This window comes from Suricata suricatta, chromosome 3, assembly GCF_006229205.1.
Source record: "Suricata suricatta isolate VVHF042 chromosome 3, meerkat_22Aug2017_6uvM2_HiC, whole genome shotgun sequence".
NCBI lineage: Eukaryota > Metazoa > Chordata > Mammalia > Carnivora > Herpestidae > Suricata > Suricata suricatta.
In genome coordinates, this window is record NC_043702.1 from 88,635,015 (window position 1) to 88,649,218 (window position 14,204).

Sequence of the window (14,204 nt, forward strand, 5' to 3'; positions counted from 1 at the left end):
GTGTGCCATCTATATAGCCATATGCCTACCTCCTGAGTATCAGTTGCCTTTCATTCCTTGCCATGGTATATCATTTGGCCACTGCATCCTGGGAATTTGTGGTAATGATTTCTATCTGTTCACCACTGATGTATACTCCTTTTCCTCTATAGTGTACCACTGTTGCTAAGAATAACTGGCCATCTAGGAAATACTTCTGCTGGCCAACCATCTTGCACTGAACTGGGAACATGGGACTAAATTTTGCATCATATAGATGTTGGAAGGATGTATGTTACTTCCAAACTGGCCCATCAAAACCTGCACAGAGCCAACTGGATGGCACCTTTCAGCTAATTTGGCTATATTAGAGTGGTAGATTCTCAACACAGGTTGATACCTGTGTCCTTGATGCACTTTTTAAAGTACAAGCAACATATTCTTTTATGTGAGTAAAAAATTAGTTTCTAGGATAATAAACAATTGTGATTTGGAGGTTTGCCTGACACAAGAGTCAGCTACACTTACATAATACATACTTCTTCCAAAAACCATGGAGGCCAACTTTTTTTTTTTTTTTTTTTTTTTTTTTTTTGAGTTGGTTGAGCTTATGACCTTTTGAACAGACACTGTCCCTCTGGTCCAGCAGCTCTTCTGGTGTCTGCCACCATTACCAAGTCAGTTTTGTAACCTCTGCCTAGATATGAAGGACTCATACAAGGCCAAGTTCTATCTCTCTTCCCCTCTGGGTCAGCCTCATGTTGTCTCCAACTAACCAACATGACATATGCCCATTTGTTAAATTATTGCATACAGAAAGGCATTTATTTAGTTTTCCTCTTTTAAAAGTTTTTTTATTTATTTTGAGAGTGGAGGGTAGAGAGAGATGCAGAGAGACAATCTCAAGCAGGCTCCACACTGTCATGTAGAGCCCAATGCAGGGTTCAGTCTCAGGAACTATGAGATCATGACCTGAGTAGAAATTAAGAGTTGGACGCTTAACCAACTGAACCACCCAGGTGCCCCTAGAAAGACATTTAAAAACCAAACTATTTGGGGATGCCTGGATGGCTCACTCAGGTGAGTGTCAACTTCAGCTCAGGTCATGATGTTGCAGTTCATGGGTTCAAGCCTGCCATTGGGCTCTGTGTTGACAGCTCAGAGCCTGGAGCCTGCTTCAGATTCCGTGTCTCCCTTTCTCTATGCCCCTCCCCTATTCATGTTTTGTCTCTCTCTCAAAAATAAATAAAAACATTTAAAAAATTAAAAAAAAACCCTCTACCCAACTGTTTACTGGGAACAAACATAGGGAAACCAGGTACCTCCATGGCCACAAGTCTTTGAACATTCTGTCCAAGCTGTCCACCCTGAGAGCTGACAGTTGACCACACAGTCCACTAGGCAGTGAATGCTCATTCTCTGGGGCTTCTCCAAATTACGCTGCAGATGGAAATAAAGTATGATTTTATTGGAGAAATCATATCACTGTCAAATCAAATCAGTATCCTTTCATGGGAAAGACTTTATTCTATGTCTTTTATTCTATGATAATAAGCTTTCTACATCTTTGTAGGGAAAAATATCCTTTCTTATATAAATTGGTGGCAGTCACAGAATATGGTTGTCCTTCCATCACAAATAAGAAGCATGTTGGCCCAAATTTATTTTTATAAGATCCTCAACTACAGAATAGACCTGCAGTTAGGGTGCTGGGAGCGCAGGCAGTTAGATGACCCAGAAATCTGTCCTCGCTTAGCAAGCACAAAAGCAGGACACCTCAGTTCTAAATTCAGGTACTTTGCTGTTCTGGATGGGCCAACAGCACATAGATAGCTCAAAATGAACAGCTCTCCAGGCTAAAAACATAAATAAGACTAAAAACAAAATCGATAACCATACTCATTAAAAAGACCAGTTAGGTTGAAAACATAACCATACTCTCATTCAAAGGAAAAGTTGGTGATATGGTTTATTTTTCTCTTGTCTTCTCTGAAACCAGCATTTAGGCAAAATCTATAGCTTCTTGTAATGGCCAAGCTAGAAGAGATCTTAGTGAGAGAATAAATCATCTAAGAAACACAGAAAGAATAATGAAAAATTCTGCCATAGAAATCATACACCATGTGCTTATTTAGGAAAACTCTGACATTCAACACATGTTAAATGTTAGCAATGTCCACACCAAGTTAAAATTAATGATTTTAGCATGATTACATGCTGCATGGGCAAAAAGGAAATTACCACATTGGATATGATCCTTTGAGATAATGGATATCTAGATAGGTTAATAATCTGGGACTTCTTTAATATTCTTTAAATATTTGTTTAACACATGGTACTTGGAAACTGATTTTTCTATTAATGAATAGTTTATATCTAACTTTGTATCAAAAGAAAAGATTTTTTACGTACACCAAATGTAACATTTTCAACTTATTTGGAGCTGCGGCAGATCAATGATTTATTTTTCCTGCAGACTTCTGCAGAGGCAGATTAAATGAAATGTTAAAATAAATCACTGACATGTGGTGGACAGAACTCTGCCCCATATTGGCCAGTTTTACAGTTTCATCAAATGGGGTGTCCAATGTTGGATGGCTTGGTCTCAGAGCTGCTGTGTGTCTTTACCGTTGGTTAAGAGAGCCATGTTTTAATAATACTAGAAGGATAATACTTAAGTCAGAATAGGTGAGCAAAATTCAGTTTTGATTTTAATTTCATTTGTGGGCTCCACCTATCTCAGGAGAAATGGGACCAATTTTCATTTGCCAATTTGCAAAGGAAGCTTCTGTGGAAACATGAATTCACTGACCCGTATTTTCAATTTCCAAATTTTGGAAAGCAACTGTGTTGATGATTCTTCTAGTGTGACAGCATATGGTAGTTCTTATTTCTATTAAAGTGTCCTCATAGTGATTTTCACTTTGATGTTGGAGAGGAAATGCAACTTCTTTGGAAGAGATTTGACTACAGCACTTGTCCAAACACTATATAGTTTATCACAGAAAAAAAAAGGAACGATGACATTGCAAAAATTCTGAACTCACTAATTGGAACTTTGTAGGGAGGCATTTCAACTGAGATTGAGAAGAAAAATACAACTGTGCTATTTATCTAGCAACCCTTTGCTAAGCAAATTAGGTGCGGTGCATATTCTATCAGTGTTCATCTTATATGCAAGGCACAGTGATTATCATATATGCAAATGAATCACCTGCCTAATACAGAATCGTATCTAAATATTATAGTCACCTCATATGAATAGTTTGTTAACAAGTACATATATATAAGTTCTTGAAGGTAGTACAATTAAGTTTTTAATGAACCCATTTCCTCAGTGCAAAATGACCTTCCCCTGTCATTTTGACTAAGTTTAAACTCGTGAGGTAGAACTATGCTGTACCAGTTAGAGCGGAACCTAAGTTTTTCAAGAAGGGATCTGAGTTTGTCATTTATATTCAACATCATGGTTGTAGACTAATATGACAAAAAAACAAAACAAAAAGAAAACAAAACTAAACAAAAAAACTAAACAACCACCACCACAACAAAACCCAGAGCCCCCAGCATGAGGCACAAACAAATTACCTGCTCACACTGGTCCACGCCAACTGGCTTGCCATCGCTGCGTATGCAGCTCAGAAGGCGGGTCCTGACGCCTTGTCCGCAGGTGGCATTTTCACTCAGCTGGCATGTGCTCCACTCTACAGGTATAGGATCACCACACTGAGTTTCAGAATTATGGTCATGTGAGCAAAGTACAACAAACCTTTAATTATTTGCATTGGTGAGGCAGGATAGCATATACATAATCCTAAAATAATTTCCAGGTGGCTTCCAAAAGCACCACGCAACTCTTTTACTGCAAGACAACCAACTTAACTTCTTAAGTTTGCTTTCTAAAAGTAAAAAGCCAAATGGTTTGTTGGAGACTATGCCACTGTTTTGCTGAAGAGGAAAGGAAAGATACCCACATGCATGGTAAAGGAAAACTAGTTTGGAATCATCTGTTTGTTGGGGGATAACTTGATAGAAAAGGAACCCAAAAATGAAGCTACTGTTTCCTGGAACTATTTTCAAAGAATAAATCTAGTCACCTAAACCATTTGGTAAAGTTGAAACAGTGGGGCTTAAGACAGGTGCCTGAGAAAGGAAAGATACCTCAGAATGACAGGGATATTATAGAAAGTCTAATCTTTTCAAGTTACTGTCTCAGGAGAGAAGGTTTAATTAATTATTTTTAAATTTAAAAAAATTTTAAATTTATTTTTGAGAGAGAGACAGACAGAGTGTGAGCAGGGGAGGGTCAGAGAGAGAGAGAGACACACAGAATCTGAAGCAGGCTCCAGGCTCTGGCTGGCTGTCAGCACAAAGCCCGACACAGGGCTCAAACCCACGAGCTGTGAGATCACAACCTGAGCCAAAGTTGGATGCTTAACTGACTGAGCCACCCAAGTGTCCCCAGGGCAGAAGGTTTTATACATTTGGATAGTTGTATTGCAAACTAGACAACTCGGAGTTTGAATTAATTATCCCATAATTAATCTGATTCTTAAAAAAAAAAAAAAACAACTCTTACTTTTAGTGTGATTAGAAAGAATGGCCTTTGATGATACACATCAAGAACCACCTTAAGGACACGTTCCATATTTATAAATGATCTATGAGTTTAACAGGAATAGTAAACTGATACATAATAAAGTCAGTATTTTAAAGACATGCTTTTCCAGTAAAGCAAATTTCACTTATTTCTGAAAAATTACTATAAAAATCAAGGATCTGAAGCACCTTTAACTAAAGTAAGAGAGCAAATACACTGTTATCTTTCACCAATAAAGACAATCAAATTGCCCTCCCACCCTCACCCCAGAATTCATTATAAAGTTTCCTATGTGAGAAAATATCAGTAGTGCCACTGTGACCTCAGTGGGGAATTTGTTTCAGAAGAGACTATTGCTTTGCCTCGCCAGGCATGTGCTGGTTTGGCTGTGGGTACTGAATTCAACATCGAGACTTAACCCGGTTTCACATTTTGTGGCATTTTGTGGGTCTGCTCCTGCTGGGAATGGCAGGTAGCGAATCAGTGTAACCAAACAATCTGTGGTATGAAGACACTGCGGGGCCCAGGAAAATCCTGAGCGGTGGCTTCATAATGAGGGGTTCCCAGTGCTTTTAAATCATCCCTGTCCACTCAGGCTTACTATTTATCCTACTGAGACCCACAGCGCAAGTGCATCACGAGCTTGAATTTCTTGAAATAATAAAGGCCGTAGGAGGGCTAAATTATGACACCATGATTATGTTCTTCCCTAAATGGTAAATTACCCCCCTGCATATTTTTATTATTTTGGTTATCACGGTTTAACTCAGCTCTATTCTGAAACTTCGCCAAGTCTTTCAAAGCATCTTGGAATTCGGAGATTCCAGGTGGCCTTGCTGAAGCTACCTGTCAAGTGCAGGCATTTCTTTCTGTGAAGGGACACCGGAAATGTCAAATCCTCGATCTTGTCTGCAATACCCTCTCACATTCCACTGTCAGTCCTGAATCTCAAGAATGAAAATACGCACACGCACATGCACACGCAGTCTCCCATTAGTCCATGTTTAGGGAGAATGACTGTGGGGTTCAACTGTACCTGTTAGATTGTACTGGAACTGGAAGCAATTTTCATTTAGGAGGCAAGGCCGCACCTGCGAGTCTTCAGCACATGTCCTTGAATTCAGTGAGGGCCTTAGCAGATGGCGGGTTCTTCTCTGTGTGGAGTGGGGATCACATGACTGAAAATCAAAGAGCAGGCAGAATTAGAATGGACCCATAGTTAGCTGGCAAATCACGTATGATTATCTGTGTACATGTAGGCACTTGTGTAACAACTACGGAGAAGAGACAACTGATAGTGTTAAATATAATACTGAGAAAATAAAACTATTTTGTGATTCACTATAAATTGTTTTTTGTACCTAACAACTCCTTTTCTAGGTTATGGTGAAGGCTACATTTCTATCTTCCATGTAGAATTAGGCACATGGCGACTGTTCCTTCAACTAAACACACTCTGGGCTCTCAAATAGCCTGCCACATAGCAAGAGATAAATGCATTTTGAACATTTCAATGGATGAGAATAAAAAGACAGTGTCCCTGTGACCTCAGATAGTCTAGCCTGATAGAAATAACCATGCAGAACGTCTTAATGAGAAAATAATTTTTAACACGCTGGAGCAGGTACATAGAGAGAATTATAAAATCAATATTGCCAATACACCAGAACTTCCCACGTATTTGGGAGGCCATCTGGTCCACAGGGGATGAGCCGCTGCACATCATATTGCCCTTTCAACAAAATGAATGTATAAATGTGACCTTCTGCAAATATCACTTTGCCCTTGGGTCCTCTTACAGCCTCAGTCCATATGGTGCTCTTGAGGCAGGTAAACCTGCCCACCAACTTCAAGGTCACCCTACTGGAATCATCTTTCAACTGTCCAAAATCCTATCCCTTCCCCTCAGAAAATTAATCAAGGCTTCATCATTGATACTCTTTCAAAAAGATAAATTATTTTCCTCCTTCCTGAGCAACTTTCCACCCATGCTCAGGAATTACTCTATAGGATTTGAATTTGTGTGTATATAAATATAAATATATATAAATATAAATATATATATATATAAATATAAATCTATATAAATATAAATATAAATATATATATATATATATACATACATACATACACACACACACATCTACTTCTATATACACCTGCCCTTATAATATTGTACCGATTTATTATCCTGGCTCCTTCCTTTCTTTATAATCTCTTTGAAGCTTCCCATATCAGTCTCTAAAAATCTTGTTCAATAACTACCATTAAATATGGTCACATAACCTATAAACTGAATCTTGGCTATTAATCAAAATGATAAGGTTAGATTACACTAAAATATGCAGAAAATGCAACAAAAATTTCTTCTAATTTTATTTTTATTTATTTATTTAGTTTTTTTTAAATGTTTATTTTTGAGAGACAGAGCACCAGCAGGTGGGGGGAGGAAGGGTAGGGAAAGAGGGAAATGAGGGAAATGCAGAATTCGAAGCAGGCTTCAGGCTCTAAGCTGTCTACACAGAGCCCAACGCAGGGCTCAAACTCACAAGCTATGAGATCATGACCTGAGCCAAAGTCAGACATTTAACCAACTGAGACACCCAGGTAACCCATTTTCTTCAAATTTTAAATGTTTGGAGTCACCAAAATACATTTTTTTTTATCCATGTGACTTTCTAGTTGGATGATCTGTCAATACTGGTAACTAAATTTACATTTTAATTGTATCGAATTATCTCTAAATGATAAAGAAAGCCATCAAAACCAGGTAATTATACTTAATGAATCCCATGATAAATGCTTACCAATAATTCATTACTAATTCACCAATTAATTTGGTTGGTTGTTCTCATAAAAAGGGATAAGAACTTAAATGATTTGTCAATGAAAGAAAAATGAAAGAAAATGTACCTAGGTAGATACCCCGGATTAGTGTTCTGCTGATTTTCTACCTTCTAAAAAAATCAATGTTGGAACCAAATGAATAAGTGTTAGAACATATGTACCTGCTTAGACTACACCATCAAATAAAGTCAAAGAGTTAATAATGCAAATTATTATGTTACCTTGAACAAGCTAATTATATACTCCAGATCTTCACTTACCTAAACTTGGGTGAGAAAAATGAATCAGGACATGGTGTGATTTGATGAAATTTAAGAATTTCCTCCCTCAGAGCTCATGGTCTATCAGTCTTTCATATTGTGGAATGTGGTTTTAAAATATTCAGTTGAGGCTAACCCATAATTCATAATCATATAGACTTTCATAATTACTTTATAGAAATCAATATATTGAAAACCAACACTGTGTCTAACTCTCCTACTAATTCTCTATCCATAGAAACAGACAAAGGGGAAAGTATGGGTGAGTGGAATCTGCAAACACAATCCAACCTAACCGTAGGCAATATCTTCATATTCCACTTAAAAAAAAAAACAAACTGCCCTAGCACTGCTAAGAAGTGATAGGTAGGTTAGTGTTCTCTCCCTTTTTCTTTCTATTAGTTATTTATAGGAAGGCTATAAAATAACGACTTCATCACAAAGGAGATGGAAGTGCGGCTAAGAAAAAAAAGAATGGTAAAGGAGGCTTATGTCTGGATGATTTCTTTATCGTATCAAGACTCCTCAAATACAAACCTGAATCTCCTCTCTAGAGTATTTATATAATGACATATTGTCCGTTTCCTAAATGAAGTTGAGGAAGTGATGTGTGGATAACCAACCCAAAGTCAACTTGGGACCAGTTTTACTGTAAAGATCAAGGTTATATAGCTAAAGTTTATTTGCTAGGGAAAGAGATAACCAATAAGAACTAGTTAGTCTCTAGTAAATAAGCCCCCTTCGTGAGACTGGATTTTCTAACTTAGTACCTTTGAAAACCAGCACTTATCTTAAAGTTCAATCCTTCCTTCTAACATTGTGCTTTCACACCTTTTGTTTTCCCTAGCAATAGGGCCTTTACCCTGGGGCCTGACTGAATATTTGTATTCATCTGTCAAAATTAAATCAGATAGGGGCACCTGGGTGGCTCAGTCAGTTAAGCATCTGACTTTGGCTCAGGTCATGATCTCACAATTCATGGGCTTGAGCCCCATGTTGGGCTCTGTGCTGACAGCTCAGAGCCTGGAGCTTGCTTGCTTCAGATTCTGTGTCTCCCTCTCTCTCTCTACCCCCTCTACCACTTGTGCTCTCTCTCGCTTTCAAAAATAAATAGGCATTGAAAAAACTATTTATAAAACAAATTAAATCAGGTATCCGATTTGAGAGCCTCCAATGACTCCCTTATACCCATAAAAATGGAATAATCTCATTTGTTAAATAGTTCCACTGCATTTGTACATGTATCAATGTGTGTGCATTCTTTCCCATGGACTATTTGAGGAGAGTCCCTATCTTAATTTTCTTGGACACTGAAAAGCTTGTTCTACATCTGGAATAAAGGATGTAAATAATAAATATTTGTTGTATCAGATAATTTGGTTCTTCCTGGGCAAGAAGACTGGATATTTGTAAGCTACTATTAGGAGACAAACTGGACTATGATCATATTGCCTGAATGTAAGGATCCTGCAGATCTGATAAAAACAGAATGTAATCTTCTATCTAATTCTCATTCATTTTCCAGAAAATCTAGATGACATTTCCTAAAATAAGAGCATCTATCATTAATAAAACATATCAGTAAATGAGTTTTGATTCAACCACATAAAGGATGACAGTTAATTCAGATATTTTAAATCCAAATAAAAATGTATATTTTGAAATGTTCTAATACCTAATTATTTTTTGAAGTTTATTTATTTATTTTTGAGAGACAGAGTGAGCAGGGAGGGACAGAGAGAGAGAGGGTGAGAGATAATCCCAAGCAGGCCCCAACTGTCAGATCAGAGCATGACATAGGGCTCAAACTCAGGAAGTGTGAGATCATGATTCTCATGAGCCGAAATCAAGAGTTGGATGCTTAATTGAGCCACTTAATACTTAATTATTAACAAACATAATTTAATAAAACCTCACTTAAGTAATACCTCACTTATAAACTTAAGTAACTCAGTATATTTCTTATCTGGAGGTGAGTAGGAGCAAAGTGTGACCTTTTCAACTCCCAGCAGATACAGAAAAAATGAACACTTTTATTCTGCTACAGAATTTATCTGAATTTATTCTGAGATGTTTCCCCCTCATTTTATTGATTAGCCCTACTGACAGGAGCTCTGCTGTTTCTCTCCATCTCTCTCATGAGGCAAAACTAGATATATAATGCTTTTAACTTGAGTTTTCTTATTTGGAAAAATGGGGTAAAAAGATAAGCAAGATACCACTGCAATGCTCTGTAAGGAATCTTTTAATAAAATTAAGTCCTGGTCCTCTTTCCCCATGTCCTAGCCAACATTTGTTTGTGTTTTTGATTTTAACCCTTCTGACAGGTGTGAAGTGATACTGCATTGTGACTTTGATTTGCATTTCCCTGGTAATTAGTGATGTTGAGCATTTTTTATGTGTGTCTGTTGGCCATCTATATGTGTTCTTTGGAAAATGTTTATGTCTTCTGCTCATTTTTAAGTTGTATTTTTGTTTGGTGTTGAATTGTATAAGTCCCTTATATATTTTGAATATTAACCCTTATGATATAGATCATTTACAAATATCACCTCCCATTTAGTAGGTTGTCTTTTTGTTTTACTGATGATTTCCTTCACTGTGCAAAAGCTTTTTATTTTGGTATAGTCCCAATAGTTTAATTTTGTTTTTGTTTTTGTGATGAGCACAGAGTAATGTACAGAATTGTTGAATCACTGTATTATACACTTGAAACTGAAAAGACACTGTATGTTATTTATACTGAAATTAAAAGAAAATAAGCCCTAATTCTCAAAGGCTGATAAAGGATGAGAAGACCTCTACAGGAGAAAAATCTGGGCCTGAAGAATTGTTATTTATGCCTCTCATGCTTAAAAATATCCTCAAAGATTCTGAGAAGATGTGAAAAAAAATTCTTTGGATTACTACAGTACAGTAAGAGCAAAGACAGAAACATATGGAAAATATGCTCAGTAAAATTAAGTGTTGTGTTATCTCCATAAACAAGCTATGAACAGATGGGGACCGATGACTGAAGTTACAGGACCTATATGACATCACCATCCAACAGGAGAAAGCAGAAGGTAAAATGAGGCATCTGACATACCCAAGAACACCAAAATGGGAAATTAAACCTGAGCATAGGAGTGATAGGAGCCACCTTTGAAGTAAGGCAGGTTTGCAAGGCCTCCTACTGTCAGATGGCTACCGGCCTCTACACCGACTCAACCCCCACTCAATTTCTGTTTGAGCACCAATCTCCAAGACACTGGACTAACTGATATCAGGAGTGACTTGCCTTCTTATGCTAAAAATATGTGAATTATACCTTGTAAAAAACCTTGTTATAGGAGTTTCCTGAGAAAATCTGTTTTTCTTCACCTCAAAAAAACAATCTATTGACCTCTGCTCACAAAAGAACTAACTTTTGCCTTTGCTATGCTAAAAACTTTGCCTTGTATTTGAATGCTAAAGATCCCTTCCTTCCCAATATGATAAACATCTGGTCACCTACTTCAACCTCTATTGGTAAAGATTATGCATGAGTCTTCCACCTATCTATGTTCTGGGAAATTTGTTATCAGAAATTATTGTCTAAGGCAATAGCCACTTCTGTTTTGTACCCCATACATTTTTTAATAAATAAAGCAGGTCAGTGCAGAGATGCCTGCCTGGTGAGCAGAAAGAAGCCAAGGCTCTGCCACTTCCTTTCACCGACACCTTCCATCTTTCAGGGAGCCCTGGACCTGCCCTGGAGGATTTTGTGTACTCCAGAAGCAGGTTACTATAATGGGTCTATGGAGAGATTTTGGGCTTTGATGTGCTAACAAGCCAAAACTCCCTTCCAGGATAGTTTCCTGAACAGAAGAGAAGTGGGTGAGAGGGGTTTCCAAATTGAACAAAACAGGGAAACTACCAATGATGGAAAAGAGCCAATAAAGGGTGAAGGAAACAAGATCCAGTAAATCTCACAAAGTAAGTTGCTGTAGTTCTGAACACTAAAAACAAACGTAGAAAAGAATGAATAAACCCTGGACCATGAAAATGAAATGATAAAAAAACAATCCTCAACCACACCACCTCCTAAAAGTTCACAAAACTTGATTTCACACACAAAAAATAAGCAAAGAGAATAATCAAATTGAAGTCCCAACAGTATCATGAGAAAAGGTAATAAGGTCAGAATTGTATCCCAATAGATAAGAAAGTACAGTAGAAAGACATGCATGAAAAATAGTTGCAAGCCACTACTTCAAAGTAAACAAATAGGAATTTTAAAAACGGTACAGATATGAAAGAACATAAAAATTAGAAAAACACAGACCTTTAGTGATAGAACTCAGTAAATAGAAATTAAAAAATACATTTATTTTTAGAAATGAAGAAGAAACTACGAGAAATACAAGAATAAAAAATACCATTTTGGGACACCTGGTTGGCTCAGTCAGTTAAATGTCCAGCTTTGGCTCAGGTCATGATCTCACAGTTCAAGCCCCACATCGGGCTCTGTGTTGACAATTTGGAGCCTGGAGCCTGCTTTGGTTTCTCTCTCTCTGCTTCTCCCCTGTTGTGCTATCTCTCTGTCTCTCTCTCAAAAATAAACAAATATTTAAAAAATTACCATATTTTTGTTCAATAAAAACAAAAAATGGAAAAAAATGAAAAGAGTATACAGATAAAAGGACAAGAGATAAAAGAATTTGAGAAAAACTAGCAATTAGAAAAGTGAGGCAAAACAGATGCCACATGCATATAAGATTTAATGAAAAGGAAAACTTAAACAAGAAAGTAGAACTGAAAAAGATTAAACAAACTTTCAAAAAAAGAAAAGACTCAACTACTTATTGAAAAGGTACCTCAGAATCACTAATGCTGAGACATATCCTGGTAAGAGTATTAAGCTTTAAAGGAAGGAAATATTCTATGAGTATCTGGGCAAGAACACCAGATCATTTACAAAAGAAATAAAATCAAACTGGTCATGAGACTTTTTGACAGGAAAACGTACCAACTATTACAAAGATAGACGAAGAAAACAAAGAAACACACAAATATGATTCAAGGATTTTAGATCCAGCAAAGCTGACTTTCAATTAAAATACAATGCATAAACTATTAACCATATGCAAGACCTTAAGGAATAGTGTTTCTAGGAGTCCTATCTTAGGAATTTACTGGACACTGAGGTTTAGACAACCAAAAAGACTTGTGGTGAGCCAACTTTACGTATAAAATTTATAAGTACAGATAAAATTCAAATGTAAAAAATGAGAAGAACCTATGAAAGAATATCAACATTTTAAATACTTGTGTTGGTAGTAGGTAGTATGAATATTGTTATTCTGAGAATGTTTTCTGTTACATGGATCAAAGCAAATGTGTAATTATGATGTATTTTGTTTCTTTTATCACAGTGTCCTTGAAAATGTGTATTTTCAGAATAGAAAAAAGGAGGTATAGATTTAATGGAGAATATAAATGAACTCCTATAGTTCATCAGTATGAACCCCTGAAGTTTTTCATTTTCAAAATAAATGAAATAATAGCATGTATTTCTAACCTCTGCCACCCAGGTGGCTTTGGGATACTTAATGAGTTTAATGAGATTAATGAATTGTAAGCATTCTGAATTCTTAAACCTGTGGATTTTGCTAGTGCAGTGAACTCTTATTAATGTATTTTGCACGGGTAAAAAGTTGCATACAAAAAGGAATGTTTACTATGACATCATAGGAAACCTGATCAGAAATGAAAATACTGCAAACTAAAAGGACAGAAGTTGGATTCCTGGGCCCTACAGTGATGGGCTCCGTTTTTTCCTTGAACTTTACCCAGAACTGAGGGGTCAAACAAGACATACAATCCTATGTATAGCAGAATAGCCTCTGTAGCTTCTGTTTGTCCTTTGACAGTGGAAACTGAAACCATAATCTGGATGCTATCTTAAACTCCCAATAGCAACAGGTAACATCTTAGAGTATAAACACATCCCGAGTACTGTGGTGGACATTCCATGGGGATTAGCTCATAAAACCCTTCAACTTGCTACTGATCTAGGTGTATTTTAATATCCTTATTTTTACAGAAGTCCAAAGAATATAACAACATAGTAGGTGCTCAAGCCAGAATTTGAACTGGAGAGGGCTAATTTGCTCTTTAGTATCTTCAGCGGTTCTGCTTGTAAAGTACTGGTACTTTTGGCATATGTTGAGGCGAGATAAAACAGTGTCTAAAAGAGCTATATATTGACTGCGGTTATTTTGACTGCCATTTATTTTAACCTGGAAAGCATTTAATATGGACAGTAGTAATTAGAGATGGAAAATGAGAGAGAGAGGGAGAGTGTGCACGCGCACGAGAGAGAATGAGGATGAATAGACACAAAGAACTGTTTAAACTAACCCAAAAGCAAGGTAAGTCACAGTCTGAGGAGTGGGGTAGTCACGCTAGGAATGGGGACAGTGAATAAGATTTGCTGCCTGCCTTTCAGGAGACCACAGTTCATAAAAGACATAGGCTAGGGTCTGACTCATCAT

The 14,204-nt window shown here is 37.0% G+C and overlaps 1 protein-coding gene across 1 annotated transcript in view; it reads right to left on the bottom strand.

Moving 5' to 3' along the window:
* The window catches only part of THSD7B (thrombospondin type 1 domain containing 7B), a 730,459-nt gene that overhangs the window by 36,765 nt on the left and 679,490 nt on the right, over positions 1-14,204 (bottom strand). The window contains exons 17-19 of the mRNA XM_029933012.1: positions 5,616-5,757; positions 3,568-3,683; positions 1,302-1,419 (exon numbers count right to left, since the gene is read on the bottom strand). Coding sequence (XP_029788872.1) covers positions 1,302-1,419; positions 3,568-3,683; positions 5,616-5,757 — 376 coding nt within the window. The remainder of the gene's footprint in view (positions 1-1,301; positions 1,420-3,567; positions 3,684-5,615; positions 5,758-14,204) is intronic.